The sequence below is a fragment of the Eulemur rufifrons genome, chromosome 29 (genome assembly GCF_041146395.1).
Source record: "Eulemur rufifrons isolate Redbay chromosome 29, OSU_ERuf_1, whole genome shotgun sequence".
NCBI lineage: Eukaryota > Metazoa > Chordata > Mammalia > Primates > Lemuridae > Eulemur > Eulemur rufifrons.
In genome coordinates this window covers 37210015-37229139 of record NC_091011.1, presented here as the reverse complement: position 1 = coordinate 37229139, position 19125 = coordinate 37210015, and the positions used below count along the sequence as shown (strand labels likewise).

The 19125-nt window shown below is 34.1% G+C and overlaps 1 protein-coding gene across 5 annotated transcripts in view; it reads right to left on the bottom strand.

Annotated features, from left to right (window-relative positions):
• Window positions 1-1335: 1335 nt before the first annotated feature.
• The window catches only part of ETV1 (ETS variant transcription factor 1), an 88194-nt gene continuing 70404 nt past the window's right edge, over window positions 1336-19125 (bottom strand). For 4 of the 5 annotated variants that reach the window (XM_069461354.1, XM_069461356.1, XM_069461358.1 and 1 more), the window contains 3 exons: window positions 16546-16715; window positions 11141-11242; window positions 5694-6257 (listed from right to left, as the gene is read on the bottom strand). In XM_069461354.1, coding sequence (XP_069317455.1) covers window positions 6036-6257; window positions 11141-11242; window positions 16546-16715 — 494 coding nt within the window. In that variant the 3' untranslated portion in view covers window positions 5694-6035. Of the gene's footprint in view, window positions 6258-11140; window positions 11243-16545; window positions 16716-19125 lie in introns of all 5 variants that reach the window. The other variant, XM_069461355.1, reaches the window with a different exon arrangement.

The window sequence follows — 19125 nt, the reverse complement described above, 5'->3', positions numbered from 1 at the left end:
ATACCACTGAATTATATACTTAAAAATGGTTAAAATGGTAAGTTTTATGTTATCTATATTTTACTACAATCTTTTTAAAAGTCTAGATAATTAAACGAGTTGATATTGTCACATATTTTTCAGAATAAAAGGTATGTTTGTGGTCATTGAAAACATTATAGCATTTTGCATTCTGCAGTGTAAAAAGTAATGCCACATGCATAATCTTGTTTTTCTTTCTTCTCACCCATCCTGCCAATTAAATTCACATTAAACTTTCTGTAGGACAAATAGTTTTACTGGTTATTTTGAAAATTAAAATGTTTATAATAATGTCATATTTCCCTTTTGCAGAAATATGACATTGTTAAAAATTAAGATTTCTTATACAATGCTTTCTATGATTTTTGTTATACTTTCTGCTTTAAAAACCAATTTTTCCTTGTTCTGAATCATGTGACTTTGAATCTTGTATGCTTTAAAAGTTTTCTCAAAACTCTTATTACTGTCAGATGTCATGTCTAATAGTGTAAATCATGGGGACAACATTTATAACTTTCCAAAGAATTTGATGACCATATGTTTCTTTTGGAATCATTAAGCTGTACACTTTTTCAATGGAAAATAACAAAGAGGTACTTCAATCAGTTTGATTTCTAAATGCTTAAAAAGTCTTAAAAAAAAAAAAAAAAAGAAAACAGCCCAAATTCGTTTGTTGTTGCTGTTGGTTAAATGGTGCTTGATTTCCTTTTTAGATTTGTCTGTAAGGAATAAGCAAAAATGGTAAAAAAATTTTTTTCAAATCACTGTGTTTCAGCAAAATATGTCATGTTATAGACATTTTTGTCATTAGAAATTAAACCAGGAAAGTAGCGAGGTCCAAGTTTATACAGAAAAGTAGGGTTTATGAAGTTGCCTGTGATCACGTGACATCTTGACACTTTGGTTTTGCCATTAGCCTCTGCTTCTCATGGGACAAAGCCAAGCAATGTTGGAGGCAGTGACATAAGGCAGGTATCCATCCTGTCTGGCACATGAGAGGCACTGAAATAATTTAGATAGTTCCCTTCCCCAAAATTCTCCCTGATATATTTATTAAAGGGATTATGTGAAATAAAGTATTTAAAGAGATTGGAATGTAGAATTGGAAGAAGATTTATCAGGTGTCCTGGTACCTAAGTTAGCCAGCGAGAGAATAGTATGTGGGAATGATAGAAGTAGTACAAAGAGATTACTCAAGTGCCTTGGTCATAAACTATTAAAAACGACAAGATGATTAGAAGGCAGTCAAAAATTTAGATGACATTTATCAGTTTTAGATGTGCCACCTTTCAGAGTGATCACGACAGTCCAATATTTTCAACTTCTGGGCTTTTATTTTAGGTTTAAATTTTGAGTATTTTTAATTTGCTATAATCACATGATTTTCATAGCATGTTTTCTCAAACCGTAAGTATAATTTTAATACAACCAAGTGAATTAAAACTTTCTTCTCCTTAGAAACATAAATATAATTTTAGTATGGAATTAAATAATATTAGACTCTATATGCAAAAGAACCTCCCTTACATATGAATTCATAAACCGTAACCACTGTATATACACTTTTAATTGAACATTCTAAAATCATTGGTATTTCTACAAAGGCATCCACTAGTCTAATCAAATTCTCTTCTTAAACTATACTTTTCCATAAACTGTTTTTTAAATATGTTTTTCTAAGTGAGTCTTACGTTAAAAAAAAAAAAAATTCAATCCCTAAAAGTGCTAGTTGAGTTCTGAATAAATTGGGTCAAATTTTTTAGTATCACGTTCAACACTAATATTTTTTTGAAACTTGGCTTTTATATAATTCTTATCATAATTGCTTAATATGTACATTTGCCTTCTTTAATTTCTTCCCACCATTATTTTCACCCAAATTGTATGTTTTTTTATAACTTTCTTCTCCATACCAAATTGCGACTGGAAAATAGCTCACTCATTTCTTATATTTTTTAGTTTTTCTCTTTTACAATTTCAAGTAATAAACATGTAAATGGCCTTTTTCTCTATACTGTTTTCTCATTATAAGCTTTGAAAAGACTACATGACAGATAAAGTGGCTCACTTTAGAAACTCCTATGATCTGGCCAAATACTATTTTAACATAACATCAGGCAATATATTTCTTTCCTTGTCATATAAAGATAAGCTGACTCATTTTTAGAATTGTTCTTTTGAGTAACAGAGACATATCCTATATAACATTGTTCTTACCTAATAAAAAATAATCACTTGCAAATGTTAAGATCACATAGTAACAACTCATTGTAATACCAAAGGAAATTCATTAAAAAAATATAATCTGGCTTGGACCACAAATTTAACTGTTCTATTACTCTGTTATTATCACACCTTAGTTTCCGCCCTCATTACATTGTATTTATCTGAGGGTGAGAGAAGGATTTAAATAATCTAAAGGCTTGATGTGATTACCAGATCCTTTAGTGGGATAGATGAACTTTAATACAGCAAGCTTTCAAAACTATGCAGAATAAGGGGAGAATATCTCAGTGGTAAACTAAAACATTTCTCAGTACTTTCTAAGTACTGAGCTCCCTCAGTAGAACTTTCCTGTCTATGGGTAAATCAGTGCGTATTTTTGCTACACAATGTCTTCATCTGTGTGGCAGTCTGATAACAGCCCTGCCTGCCGTCCCCCAAGCCCTCCTCCCCATATTCATGTCCTAATCCTGGAAACCTGTGAATAATTTATCTGTCAGCAGAGATGTGGCACAGGTGATTAAATCAGGAATCTTGAGGTGGGGAGATTATGCCAGGTTATTTGAGTATAACCTAAATGTAATCACAAGTGTCTTTATAAGAGGCTGGTAGAAGGAGATCTGACTGTAGAAGAGGAGAGGAGGTGGTGAACATGGAAGCAGAGATTGAAGTGAAGCCAAGAACCAGGGAATGCCAGTAGCCTCCAGAAGTGGAAGAAGCAAGACTCTCCTCTGGAGACTCCAGAAGAAACCAGACCTATGGACGTCTTGGTTTTAGCCCCTTAAGGCTCATTTGGACTTCTGACCTCCAGAACTATAAGAGGATAGATTTGTGTTGTTTTAAGTTACTGAAGTTGTGGTAATCTGTTATAGCATCCATAGGAACCAGACCTCCAAGATCCTTCCACGATTTGAGAAAAATCTGTACTGTCAACTTTGGGGATTTTTATTTTGAGGCATTTATAGCTATAACTTAAGAAAAATCATTTTTCACTAGGTATTTGGAATGTAACATTCTTTGCTGTAATTGATCTATTGGGTATTAGCAAGTCATCATCAAGAGGCAGCAAAAAGTACTGGAGACATTTCTTTTAGTTTCTTTTACCAAGTTGAAAGAAGACATATCATTAATGAATGATTTCTATGTTTCAGTAGGCAATTCATTTAGAAATTCAAAACACGAGAATCTTGCAGAAATCAGCTGCCAGATTTATTAATCTACCTGAAAATAAAAACATAAAAACACAACCAAACAAAAACAGAATTAAAAAAAAAAAACTTCAGATACATTTTTCAAAAGAGTTTATGATGCAATATTCTGAACCCTTCTGTATTGGAAATATACTTAAAGTTGGCCAATTACTTATGTAGTTCAGTGAGTCACTACCTTAAACAGCAAAATATATAGTTTATCTTTAAACTTATATAGTTAGTACCATTTCTGCCTTTGATCTATTAAGATAACTCATGGCCCAATTCTTCCTCACTGACTGACTTGAACTAGAATATTTAAAAGAAGAAAAGAAAAAAGGAAAAAAGGAAAAAGACCAAAAAAGAAAGAAAAATCCTCAATACAGTTTTCATTTAGAACACATTTTAAAGACCCAATTAAAATTTCTCCTTCAATGTTACCAAATAATCATATATCTCAATTCTCTTTCCAATCAAACTTTCACTCAATATTTTAACATCTGTTTTTATTCTAAGTGCTGCAAATGGCCACATGAGCATAGTGGGGAAAAAAAGTTCTGATTTTTAAGGCATACTTATTAGCCCATAAAGGGCCAAATTAGATATGACGTATAGGTAGAACAATCATTGAAATCACAGGCTACATACATATTTTGAAATTAGAGTGTGTTTTGATTGTAGGATTAAATGTGAATAAGTATTGATTTTGGGATATGGATTTTTCAATAACTGTTCAATTTAGAGAAATGAGCTGTGACCTGTGTAGTCTTGGAAAATGGGTAGCTGCGGGGGATCATCTTCAAGAAATCTTTCCTGTGCTCATCATGAAATGCTTTTGTAGGTTTATTTTGGCTTTATGTTTAGGAGTTTTTAAAACATTTTCCTAGACTCTTAAAAAAAGGTTGTTTCTCTAGGATATTGATAGATTGAACAAAACTCATGTTCCTTGCTTGGCTTGAATCTTTCAACAAGCTATTTAGATACTATAATACCATTTAATTATGATTTTTTTCAAAGTGAATAGAACAACATATCCTGATTTCAATATTTGCTCCATATGCAAAACAAAAACAAAACAAAAAAAACTTTGAAACTTTAAATCTTTAAGTCTTCTTTCAAACAATCCAATCACATTTACAGGAGAGTCCAAAACGAGATGTTGGATAGTATCAGTGCCAGCACTATGTCATACAGCAACTTCCTCAAATTCTTTGACAGTTTGTAAATAAATTTCCATTTCACCAAAAGTTACAAAAGTTTCCACAGTTTCCCTTAGCAAGCTGAAGCTTACTCTTCATTTGTCAATGTGCATAAAAGCTGTTTAGAGCATAGCATGGCATAAGCTATTTTTTAAGCAATAAATGGTTCGAGTCATCTATTTTGTCCTGAAATGCTATCTGTAGTTAACTGCATTGCTTATAAATGGTCATAGTAAATTCAGCATGAAAGAGAATATTACAGAAAAGACAGCAGCAGAAGCATTAGCATTATCTAATATTTATATATGTTATCAACATAACACAGCAGTAAAAGGTTTAAATGCATATCAATGGGTACCATGTCTAAAAATTACTATAGTACCTATTTAGTGTATTGGATATTTTTCTTAAAGAGTGCTTGCTGTAACTAGGACAGCATAATATGTGATTTAGTACAGTTAATTCTTATTGATTAAATAATGTATTTATGTACTGAAGGAAGTGAAAAGGAGACAGATATTTTTTGCTTCATTGTGATCCCAGATTTAACGTTTAAGTGAATATTCCAAAGGACCATGACATGTCATTATTTAACTGAAATGGGCTTCAAAAATACTTAAAAGACAGTATGATTTGTATCTAAACAGCAAGGTGGCACCAGATACATGTAATGCTACTGGCCTATGACTCAGTTTGGAGCCAGAGTCCAAAATTGTGCCCCTCATTTACAGTCATGGTGATTATTCAACTTCAGAGAGAAATACCCATTTTATGGTTATCCTCTGTGAGTCATATATAAAGCAAAACAAAACAAAACAAAAAACGGCAAATGCAATTGCTAAATACCTTTTTACAAGAGGTGCAAAAACAGTCATTTCTAACAATTAAACTGCCATTTACAGTAGATTGGGTTTTCTTTGTACACCTGCAGAGACTCAGAAATGATGGGGGAAAACGCCCAAGGCAAATAGTCTCCAAGCAGCAGATATTTACACAATGTGAAATTAACTGTACCATAGATACCCAGAGAAAATAAACATTATCTTATGTTGTTACGAAATCAAATAGACATGATATAGCTTCATCATACTTAAAACCTGTAGGACCCCATCCCAAGCCTAAGTAAAAAGTAATCCCTAAATCCCTCTGCCCACTCACCCATTATCTTCCTGTTACACAGAATAAATGTTTAGGTTACTCCCACCCACCCTCAAATAAAGTGCGCAGTCCATGGCAGACCATAGAATAATGCAACAGGAAAAGCCCCTTTTTGTGTATTATTATTTAAAAATAAAATACAAACAACAAAAATAAAACAAAGATTGAAGAGAATTCAGCAATTCTCTGTATCTTGCAGAAAAAGGAAAAGCCCGGGGGACGCACTGCTTGACTGTCACTTGTGTTAATACACGTAGCCTTCGTTGTAGGGGTGGGGGTTGCAGCAGCCCCCTTCTGGCATGTAGGCCATGCTCTCATCAAAGTGAGACAGAGGCACTGTGTCCTCCTCATTGATGTGACGTTCCATGTCCGTCTTCAGCAGTGGGCGCTGATTATCCGGAAAGGCCATGGAGAAAAGGGCTTCTGGATCGCACACAAATTTGTAGACATATCTCTCTCCAGCCACCTGATGATAATACCGCAGAGATGGGGAAAGGCAGGGAAGGAAAAAAAAAAAAAAACATGGTTTACTACGCGTTTCTGGTATGCTGTTATCTAATGGATGACAACAACAAAATGCAACCAAGCTTTATAATAGCACATACATATATCTTAAAAAAAAAGTCCTTACATTGTGGAATAAACTATGGTTCAATTAAGGGAAATGCAAAATGTTAACCTTGATTAATAATTAATTCATTCCAGATATAGCTGGAAAGCTCAGAAGTTTGCTTGGTTTAATATAAAGGTAAACGTACATTGTTATTCTGAAAAAAAAAGAGGACAATTTAATGCAAACATTCACAATGAAATTTTTTTCTATTTTGAAAGGTACTATCTATGCTTGTAAAAAACCTGTACCTTTAAGGTGTAGTGTCTCCCCCCTAAAATTACATTTCTGAAATGGTAGAAAACCTAAACTCACAAATCTTAAAAGAAAAATGTGCTTTGTTCTAAAACCAGACTAGTAATTCACTGATTCACAGAATAAACTACTTTTTTTTTTTGGCACTGTGTATTCTCACCTAAAAAAGATACATAGCCTTATTTAAATGAAAGATGGATCAAGAGGAGAGCATCCTGGGTCCATCACTTTTAAAAATGAAGACATGATACATTAGACAGAAGTTAAGGATGTGTGTAAAGTGTCAAATTGAAGTAAGAGGTGTAAAAAAGTGAAAGGAATTTAAAATACAGAATGCATAGGGAGGAAATGAGAAAGAGAAATGTGACAACTGCCTGAAATCAAGGGGAAGTAGTATAATTTGTTGGGAATGACATACCCCAAACTTAAATTCTGAAGAGTAATGCTTCTCTGGAAAATTATAAACAATTGAGTGAGACAAATAAGCCTTGCGTTAATAGACAACGCTGAGATGCTCAAAACCAAAGGGGGCGTTGGTGGACGGATATAGTCTTTGTGTTAACTTTGATAGTCTCTTTGTAGTGTGTGTAGAGTTCGGGAATTCTCAAAAGCTAAAAATTATTCAACACTTCCTGTTCCCTTGTATCAAAAGGTATTGCTAGTTGACTAGTTGACTTGTGACATGCCGGGGAACAGTGTGTTCATGCTTTACAAAGTATCTATATATGTCAGGGAAAAAGAAACAATTGCCAAAGAGCACTGCTGCTCTGGACTCAAATTTACAACATTATTTGACCTGAATTTAAGTAAGAGGAAACACTTCAGAAAATTCAAATAATCCGGATATTCCTAACTTTGAAAGAGTCGAGTAGTTTTTATGAATATGGACACATTTCTTAAACTACCCCTCAGTTCCCTTTTTTTTGTGAAATGGAGACAGAAAGAGTTCCTTGGCAAGCCTGTTGTGAGGTTGATACAGAAAGTCTCCAGCACAGTGCACAGCAAACAGACAAGCCTGGCATGAGTTTATTTACTTCAGCCCTTCAGATGAAGTAAATTAAGTTCTTAAAGGTGAAATGGTGAAATTACCATAAAAATAAAAATAAGCAATATCAGAAATAAAGCTGAGGGAATATATTCTAGTTTTCGTTTCTTTTCTTTCTGTTCAAGATATTTTGAGAAAAAAATAAAGTCGGTATCCTGCATACGTCTGAGCTTTTTATAACCTGCTTTGTTTCGTTTGGGGCTGCTGCGGAAGAGAGATTTGCTTTAACCACAGAACCTTTTTTGTCCAACCTGTTGCTATTGGCTATAGTTAAAAATGATGTGATTAATGAATTAAACTATATAACATGCAGTTGAGATAATAAAATCTCTTAAGGACTCTGTGTTTACTCACTGCTTCCTTCTAGTTTTCCTTTTGAATAACCATTTTTAAGGTTAATACTGTATTTACTGGGCTATGTTAAATGCTGCTGAATTTAGAACAAAGGCTGATAACCAACTGTGGGAAATGATGTCTTTCATTATTAGTAATACAATTATAATGTGAAAAATGCTATACATTAAGTATGTCTAAATTACAACACTGAGATAGAAAAAACAGGAGTTTTGCAGGGGCAATGAATCAGAAGTAAACAAGGATGCAGCCTTTGAGCTTGCTTTCAATGGCTGAAAAAAATTTTGTTTTGACTTTTAAAATTCCAGAAGTTATAAAAGGAAATTGGATACTGAATTAGAAATTACAGAGTAAGCAAAAAGAATTAATAGTCTATAATTATACCATTCACAATATAACCACTGTTAAAATATTGATATATATTTTTCTAGGCATTTCTAAATTTTGAAATAGAAACACACACATGCATTACTCCACTGTTTCTTATTTCTTTCATAACTACTGACATTAATTACCAGTTTTTAATTTTTTTTACATGTTTAGAACCACTTGGTTATTTTTATTTTATTCTCTAATCTTTTAATTTTTTACATACACCACATATGGCTATGGATACTTCTAAGTCAATGAACAAATGACACCATATAAATATATGGCCTACATGTTGAAATATATCATTCTATATTATATATTTATATATATGTATATATATAAAAAGATGGCATACTTTTCCTTTTCAATGACTATACCAGAATTTATTTAACCATCAAAATGGTACAACATGTGAGAAGGGCAGAGCATTCTAGAAAGAATGTGACTAGTGCAGCGTGGTGGAGCACCCCTGTAGACCCAGCTACTCAGGAGGCTGAGGCAGGAGGATTGCCGGAGCCCAGGAGCTCAAGGCCAGCCTGCACAACATAGTGAGACCCCGTCTCTAAAATAAATAAATAAATAAAATAAAAAAAGAAAGAATGTGAATGGCACACAGGAGGAATCGTGGGTGTGTCAAGGTAGAGCCAGTAGAATGCAAAGAAGGGTAAATACGGGCAGAAAACTTATAAGGGGCGTTGATTCCTGTGCTAGTTACAAGTACCCACAGGCTTTTAATTTTTGCATATTTGACCATTAAATCACCTGCCCTTTCTTACATTAGACAGTGACACTGAAAAAGGTTTGTCACATAAGAGTATTTCCTTTTTCTACATTAGCTGATAAATGGGTTGTAAGTAGTCCTCTTTGGTAGGTATAGCCTAATAGGGAAAATGTGAGGAGCAACATTTTTATCTATAGTTTGGTGTCTATGTTACTGTTTGATAGCATTTTACTTTATTCATTTATTAAAATAAGAAGATATATAAACAGAATATGGGATAAGAGGATAAGTGGGAATGTGGAAGTGGTGAACACTTGAGACTATTTAATACCCGGTATGACATCCTGGAGATACACTGTCAACCACCATGTCTAAAAGCTGAGGTGTCATTAGGTATCTTATAATAATTTTTAGCTCTCTGCCAATGCTCCCTTTAATAAGAGACTTAATGGTCAAGACACACAAACCAAAATGACGTGGCTTACACTGATATCAGGATGTGAGGTGCACTAAGAGTCACCATTTATTGGGGACTTTTATTGTGCCAGGTACAATGCATAATCTCAAGTACGTTATTTCATTTAATAATCACAGCAAATTTAATGAAGTAAGAATGTCACCATTTAATAGGAGAAGAATCTGTTCAAGAAAGTGATCCAGTGAGCAGCTAGTGTTCAAACCTAAATCATGACTACATTATCTTTTACCCCTGTGCAATACTGCCCAGGGAAACTGCTAAGCATGTTCTAGGAGAGCACAGTTGCTGTACCCCTGCATTAAGGTGGTGGTGAAAATGAGGATTCGGCTATAAACAGGTATGTTGGTAAAGAAAGAGAGGAATTTAAAATGACCCCAGAGTTGAGGTGGAAAAGACAGGAGGAGCAGGTAGAAATAGTAAAACATTTTGAAAGCAAGATTTAGAAAACAGGAAGCAAGTGAAAATCTAATTCAGCCTTATCTTTAAGGATTTTAGAAGTTCTAACTTCTGAGGTGGCAAAATCTAGAGCACCTATTCCCTATGTTCTAGGAAACTCAACATTGCCATTTCCGTCTGTTCTATTAAGTTTCATGCAGCATTTAGTATAGCTTTTCTTGGTATGTCTATGGTGATACAGAAATATGCTGGAATCTATAACATGAAACTACGTTCGTAAACCCCAAAATAAATAAAGGATATATAATAAAACTGTAATGTTCCAGGGGATAAATCATAAACTTGGTTCACAGTGAAGGCAATTAGATTTGAATACACATGTGAGGCTGAAGGGTGTAATAATATCAAATATCCAAATGTTTTATCTTTATTTATTTATTATTTTCTTCTAAAATTTTGTAAGTGTAATTCACTTGTTTGAGTTCTGCTTTTTCTTTTCAATTTAAAATATTATGGAAGTTCATTTGAAATAAAATATATTGAATTTCATTTTACCAACCACATAACATCAAAATTTTTTTTTTTTTTTTAAATGGTGTAGGATGTTGAGCTGTCAGATGATACAACCAGGCAAGATTTCAGGGAAGGAAAAAAAATGTTTTTATATATGAGAACAAGAAATGTCTGAATGGTTTAAGAACGAGAACAAGAAAAAAAAAAAAGGTAAGAATTAAGTTAGTCTAAGGTTTTTTATTTTCACTGGACTCTAAACAAAAGCACTTCAAAATTATATAATTGTGGAGAATGCAGCAGAATAACAACTTCTGGAAATATATAGATGCAATATTAATACTGAAACCACCTTTTTTTTAACCATGTGCAGCATAGTAGGAGCTTCCAGAAAGCCTATTATTTTGTACATATTATTACACATTTATCTACAATGTCCATGAATTTATAAATAGAAAGGCTTATAATACCAAAACCAAGAGCTAAGCATTTGTTAAAATGAGTGAAAACCTTGCTTCAGCAATGCAATGATATGTGGCTTTTAAAGTATGACGTGAAGATTAATGTGCAACATTTCAATGAATTTTAATGCTGTATTAGCTGCTCACCTTTTGCATAATTCCCTTCTCATAGTAATAGCGGAGTGAACGGCTGAGTTTATCATAGTTCATAGCTGGCCTGTTTTTCTGAATGCCCCAACGCCGGGCCACCTGCCACCAAAACAGAATTACATTGTGGTGTTAAGTATTAATTTGTCAGCATATTTCACAAAAATTAATTAATTAACTACATCCAAACCCACCAAAACACGTCCAAATCAAAGATATAAGTGAAGTATCAAAAGCTATTGTAATCTGAATTTCCTGTGTCCTGGTTTGCTTTTTAAACCAGGCATGCAGTGATCATAATGAAACATCACAATAGAATTCTTTGTCACTATTGTTTTGGACACAAAATTAAATGGAAATAAGGGAGTGTGTTTACAACAGGAATGAACAGACTGCAGTTCACCAAAATGAGGCAAGTTTTCCATTCTGAGATACGCTGTTTTTTCCTTCATTTTTCAGACAAAAACTATACATTAAGAACAGCTTAGTGATCTCTTTGTAAAGATGTTTTATTGAGGTTATGATCCATCAAAGAAAAAAGATACTCTGCTCAATAATATATAAAAGAGTGAACAAATGGCGATGTGTGTAGCAGAGGACACAGTATACAAATTAATAAACTGAACTACAAATAATTTTTATTCCCTGAAACAACATCAGAATAAAATTGTAGCCAATGCTAAACGGGAGAATTAAACATTCATTTAGAGAACAGTAATTGGATGCTAAAAATAAGAAGGAAGTGGAAAAGGTCACCATGTATATGAGTCCACAAACAAAAATCTCTAAAGCAGAATGTCTACTTTGTTGTTTAGTAAAAAAAAATCTTAGAGCTTTTTATTATGTAGCTTTAGAGGAGCGATGTGTCTGATTAAGACAGAGTTCTTCAATAGAGCTTTTAAAAATCCTCCTTCCTCAATGTATATATGTGTATATATGTCCCTACCTCATCACCACCCCAGGCTAGCTGAAGCATGATACAGCATAGCATAACCTGCTTTTGCTGCCCCAGCTAAAGTCATTTGCTCCTTGATTCCACTTTTTTATTAGTCTGAGCAGAAACTGCAGCTGTCATGCAAACGTAGGCAACCCCGGCAGAGCATTATCTAATAGGGTTAGTGTGTTCCTTCATTTCCATGAAATTCCAAGTTGTTGCTATCCCACATATACTAAAATAGAATGCTTCTCAAACGGATCATTTTGTTTCTCTTCACTTTATTAGCAATAACCTTTCTCCAGGGTTGTTTCTTCTTGTTTTAAAAATATAGATCCTTGCTATTTTCTCCCTCACTAATTTGTATTCTTTGAATGAAGACACACGTACTTTAGTCACATGCAGCAGTCTGCTTTCTTAAGAGTAGAAGGATGTGATGTAACAGGGACAAGATTATATATTCAAGCAGACAATCACAGTGGCAGGTACATCTTATTTTTCCAAAGATAAACTTCATTTTAATGTAAACGTTCTGAACAATAGTGAAATGAGGGGTGGGGGTGGTAATAAGAAATAGAAGCATTTTCTAAATAAAAGTTCTTTCAAAATCCTAACAATGGACATCAGTGAATCTTTTATAGACATGGTAGGTAGCTGAACAGCATGCAAACCTGGAGGGGCTATGAAAATAAATTATTAGTATCTTATTAAATTAAACAATAATTTCTGAATATTTATTCATTTATAAATGATTCTTTTCTAGAAACGCAACAGGATTCACCTAAAAAATAAAATACTTTCAACAAACTTTAAGAGAATAGCGTGGAGGTCTCTAGGGGAGAGAAATATGATTTTTAATACCATAAACAGAGTTTGACTCTTAGGATGCCAGTTGATTCTCAGCACCGTGGGTATTAGTAGACACTTTAAAACAATATAATGTATTCTTAGAGTTGTTTTAGTGTCATCTTCTTTATAAAGTTGAGGGAAATAGAACATAGCAATATGCCTATGAGACACAGACAAAATAGAAGTCTCAAATTAACAGGTAACATAAATAGATCCCAGGGCAGGTAGACCATCCACCAATGAAGAAAGTCTACTCAGCCTTCACATAGGAGCCACCAATCATCACTGTATCCAGCACCTCTGAAAGCCAAGGTATGATTTTCAATATGGAATGGGGGCGATCGGGGGAATACTTCCAGTGACTAAACTGAAAACCTAGGCTGTTAGTGAGGACGGTAAAAAGATGATGGCACTATGGCATTCAACCTTTTTGTCAAATGGATAACTAGGATGATGCAATAGTTCAAGCATTATTCAACTTATTTTTAAAATTCATGCTTGAATATGTAACAGTGAACCAGAAACCATACTCAGAGCCTGGCCATCAGACTTCCTGCTAACTCTTTGAGCAACAAGCTTAATATCATCAGAAGACTTAGTTTTACACTGAGTTCTATAGATGCCTTATTATGTTAAGAATTATTTCCTGGAACAATTCCCTAGGATTCATGATGAATTTGAAAATAACATCTAATTATCTCAAATATCTCAAAAAAGAGTTTTCAAGATTATGTGTTTGCTACAGTTATCCAAACACAAGGAGCAAATAATCAGTGCAGGTCTAAAGTCTCACTCAATATCGTTTTAAACTTCAAGATGAAATATAAATAAATGGAACCCATGAGTAATTGCAACGGGGTGGCTTCAGAGACATGTTTGATGTGTTGCACTGACATAGACACTCAAGGAGCTGCTAGGCAGTAGAGGGAAGAAGATGACCGTGGGGCACAAAGGCTAAACAAATTTCACAAACACTTTCCCAAGAAGAAATTTAAACAAGACACCACAGTCATTGCCTGATGGAAGTAATTGCAACAATGAGCAATGCAGCAATCAGAAATGGGATGTTTCATTTTGAACAAAAGCCTTAGGAGACATTCAGTCCTTATTGCACAATTCCCATTGAGTTAGTTATTATTTGGAAATGGTCTACTGACTCTGAATTACCCAGTCCTTTTTTAGTTTATAAGTCTGCTACAGAAAAGTTGTCTGAATGTCTGTTGTATGTATTTCTTCCCTGCATGTAAAAATCACAGAAATTCAGAATTTGGTGGAACTCAATGGTCATCTAGTCAAATCTTCTACTTATTCAAACTTGATCATCACAAAAGTCAACAGTAGCTACATAAAGAACTTAATCACTTGCAAAAGAATTTTCACTCTTTGTAGTGGTTCAAGAATTACTCACATAATTCAGTGACGTTCCCTATCTTAAGAAATATTTGGCAAAAATAAAAAATTCTGTTTCTGCTCAGTTTATTTTAATCACAGGTGGAGGGAAATAACTGTTTAACTGATACAAATCCCTGTTGAATGTCCCCAATTCCAGCATGAACCAACTCTTGTAGTGATTATTAACATCTTCCATGAGGTGAAGTACATTCCCATCATGCTAAAGGGCTTTCAGATTACTTTGTTAAGTGTTTCTAGTTTTAATTTGTTTGTGCTTCCACATTTTTGCGGCTCTTTCACTTATATCATTTAAGGACATCTACAGAAGAACTAATTTTCTTTGACAGTTAAATTAAGCTTCAAACGCCAAACATCATCTTAGATAATGGATATTTTCAAATTTGTATACTGAGCCCTCAGTGTGTATGTCTGGTGTGGGACAAGGGAGATACTACAAAGCTAAACCCTAGTGCTACTCAAGTATTGATACAAACTGAAGTAGACTTAATTTTGAGTTAACCAGCTCCTCTTATTTCATACTTTTAATGCATTCCGGAGTCAGATCGTCTCTTAAATTTTAATACATGATGTAACTTTATCTTCTGGACATCAAATTAGGGCATATTACCTGATTATGATTGAATACATGGTTTAATAAAGACAGAAAATGTAAGATGGATGGGCCCAGTAGCTTAGGTTGTGGATGTCCAGTGTATATGACACTAATCACTTTGAGTTCAAAATGTTTTCAACCTTACTTAATCTTTCCATATTACTGAGGCTTAGATCCCATAGCTAACATAATCAGTCACAGGTATGTTAGCTAAAAATCTCCCATTGCTATCTTGGTGGATATGAATTAAATTCAATTTTAACAGTAAGACAAAAAAAAATCATATAATAGTCACCTTTCCATGGAGGTCCAAAATGCTACTGATGAGTTATGTTATAGTAACAATAGTAGCCTTAAGCCTAAATCTAGTCCCAGGAAGAATAAAAATTGAACTGAGAAATGGAAATACTCCATTTGTATGTGGGGGAGTGGGATGGCGATGATAGTTGAACTATTGGTTCAAACTGTGTTCCATTTATCCCTAGAGTATTATCTCTATATGAGTCCTCTCATTTTCGTAATTTCTTATGTACTAGGGCAACATTTTAAACTTCATCCCAACCTTCCAATGAAGTGTACACAGTCCAGCTGACTCCAAACACGTTGTCACTAACAAAGGGAAACCATGTTTCCATCAGGCCTATTGTCTCCTAAAACTGTGGTCCCCAAACCCTAGGCTGCAGATCAGTACCAGTCTGTGGCCTGTTAGGAACTGGGCCACACAGCAGAAGGTGAGCTGCAGGCAAGCGAGCGAAGCTTCTACTGTATTTACAGCCTCTTCCCATCGCTCCTATCACTGCCTGAGCTCCACCTCCTGTCAGCTCAGCGCGGCATTAGTTGCAGGAAAATAAGCTCAGAGCTTTCACTGATTCTGCACTATGGTGATTTGTATAATTATTTCATCACGTATTACAATGTAATAATAATGGAAATAAAGTGTATAATAAATGTAATGCACTTGAATCATCCCCAAACCATCCCTCAACCCCTGGTCTGTGGAAAAATTGTCTTCAATAAAATTGGTCCCTGATGCCAAAAAGGTTGGGGACCACTGTTATAAGAGACACTTAAGGACTGAGAATTTTCCGTTGTGGCCTTTGCATGCCTTTATCCCCCACAGCTGTCCCTCACCCATCTTCTCTTGCACATGACTTTGGTCCCTAAATGCTCATCTCAAACCCTCTTGACAAAATCCAGATTGTCCAAATAATGACTGCTAATTTGAAAGAATAATTCCTCCAACCCCAGAAGCAGTTGAACTTTAGCAGATACTCCTCCTCTCCCCTAAGGACCATAAACGCTCCTGTCTCCTGCCCTAACTTAGTTGCTCCATTAGAAACTTCTCAAGCTGGGCATTCTTGAATAACGCCTTAAGCTAATGACGCTCTGGTTGATTTTCTTCAAAATCGATTCTGTAGGATTGTATTCAACTAAAAGGAATATGCAATATATTGGTGATTTTAAATGAAGACATGCTTTTTCTTTGCATACATTCTAATTCAGAAAGTTTCTCTAAAGTTTTAAAATTTAAAAAATACATTTTTGGCATAGTAAATATATCAGTTTCTTTGCATTATGACAAATCTGATTTTTCTAACTAAAATCTACAAAACTAACCTCTTCAGGCTCAATCAATTTAAATTCCATTCCTCGGCCAGTCCAGGCAATGAAATGAGAATTTGAAGGGTCATCCAGAAGAGCTACCAAAAACTGCCACAGCTGAAGCGATCCCCGCCGCTGGTACGTGGGTCCTTCCCGATACATTCCTGGTTCTTGTTTGATGTCCCCTGAATTAAAAAGTTTTAAAGTTTCTTTTATTAGCAAAGTATGTTATTTAAATAAAATTTAAATAAAATCAATCACTAAAATGGTTAAACCACAACCACTTTATGGGTTTCTACGAAATATAATGCTCCCATTAAACAGGGATTTAACGTAGTTAAATGGTTGAATATAAACCAGCAATCTATACAATCTTACAGGCAATGATATCTAACATACACAGGTCAATATGAATGCACACAGGTGCAGAATAAATCCTGTGTCAATATAAAGGACACACAGATGTCATTTATTTACAAAAATTTTATATAACTATCTTTTTAAATTGATTTCTTTAAAAATCATAGTTGGTAATCATACTTCATTGCTGTTATTGTTAATGCCATTATTCACTGCTCTAAGCAACACTGAAGGGGGGTAATCAATTTTAAGTTCTGGGAATTTTATTTGTACAAATTAAATTCTATAAACTACAATCTGAAAACACTTGCAAATGACAAACTATTGAAAAATTGAATGCAAATATTTCAAAGAAAATTTAATAAAATACAAGACAAATACAATAAGCAATCTGCACTTTTATAAATTAGGAAAGTCTTGTGGGTAATTCGGGGCAAACTGGATTACCGTCGTACCATCTTTACACTACCACTTTTTCAACTGGCAACAAACGAAAAATCACTTCTTTTTTCTTCAACTCCTGTTTGTATTTCACTCACTCGAATTTAGCTTGCTATTCATTTTTCTAAAAGTCCAATTTAAAAATGCATACATCAGAGCTTTCTGTGAATGTATATTTTTAAGCAAGAAAGGTTTGTGTCGCATGTATTTGGTATTGATAGATGGTGTAAAAATCTGTTAAATAGATTACAGCAATAAAGTTGTTAGAGTTGCAATGCTTCTGGTATAAATCTGGTCATTTATTTTGATTTTACAAATGTGTATATACCCACACTCAGCTTTGTGACTTTTGATTATTTACTTCTATCTCCAGCCAACCATCTTAAAAATATGTGGAATTGGTCACATTGGGGATGGAGTGTCTACGGTCCTACAAGTATATCACTGTTAATGCATAAATCACTCCTCTCCACTTAAGAAACAATTCAGACAATATATTCAAGCTGATCTAGTCACATTAAGTGTGAATTATAAAAGAGACTAAATCACAAGCTTTCTAAAACTTTCCTCTGTTCAGTAGAGAGAAATATCCCTCTTAAAATAGTTACAGAAAGAGCAACACTTTAAAAACTTAAACTAAATTTAAAAAAGAATTGTTCAGTCAATAGCTGCTAAAAATCACTATACTGTTTTGGTCTTAACTTGATATTGATTTCAATGACATGTTGATTTCAATGACAGTTTTATTTATCTGTTTTTCCTTGTGAGATTCACAAGTTTTTTTATGGGAGTAATTGAGCAGTTATCCAGATAGAGTGAAAGACTTGAATTTTACAGTCTCTACATTGCTTCTGCCTATAAATGTGACTGATCACACTGACCATGTAAAATGAAAAAAATAACCCCCTCATTTTTCTTTCTTCTTGTTTTCCATTACCTATAAAATACAAGACAAATACTATCTTGCAATTTTAGCATAAAATTGAAGAGTATTTAAAATTCAAAGGGAATAAATAATCAAGGCAGCTAGTTTCCTAAATATTAGTATGACTGTGGCAAGCCACACTCATCATTCTGAGACTTTTTTCCTTTACATGCCCTTACTAATTTTCAAGATTTCTGAGAATATGAAGCTCACCAAAAATGAAAGAAACTGATGAAGGTCATTCCAAGAAGTAGAGGCTTCATATTTTGTCTCAAGAGAAAAAGCTGTATTTTAAGTATTGTGATGTTCTGCTAATGATGCTAAATAGTATAGTTCACATCTCTGAAACACAAAGCTTAAAAATAACACCTATTGTAGAATAAGACTCAAAAAGTGACCCCCATTGAGGTTTTGACCCCTGGACCTTGAATGAATTGAGGAATTTAAAGGGAGGCTAAGGAAGTATATATTCTCAAGACTTTCCATCCCTTCTGAGAAGTAGTAAAAAGCTCAGGACCATAGGGGAGTCTTCAAGCAACTAATTAGAGATTGAAAAGAAATCTGAGCATGTACTTTGCTGTTTAAATAATGACAATTAAAAACTTCTGAGAGCTCCCAAGTCATTACAGCCATGATCCCCAAAGTTTGTGCAATCAGCTAATCAGAGTGCCCTGCTCGTTTCCTGTTAAACAATCAAAGCAGGAAATACGGAGACTACTCGGAAGAACCACTAAATCAATTAACTGTTCACTTTTTACCCAAGCTTCCTAGTAGATGCCGACTTTCGCCACCTTTGTCCAAAAACAATAAAGATTCTAATTCGATACCCTTTTCTAAGATCTGGGAACTTTCCATTGCAATATCGAGTG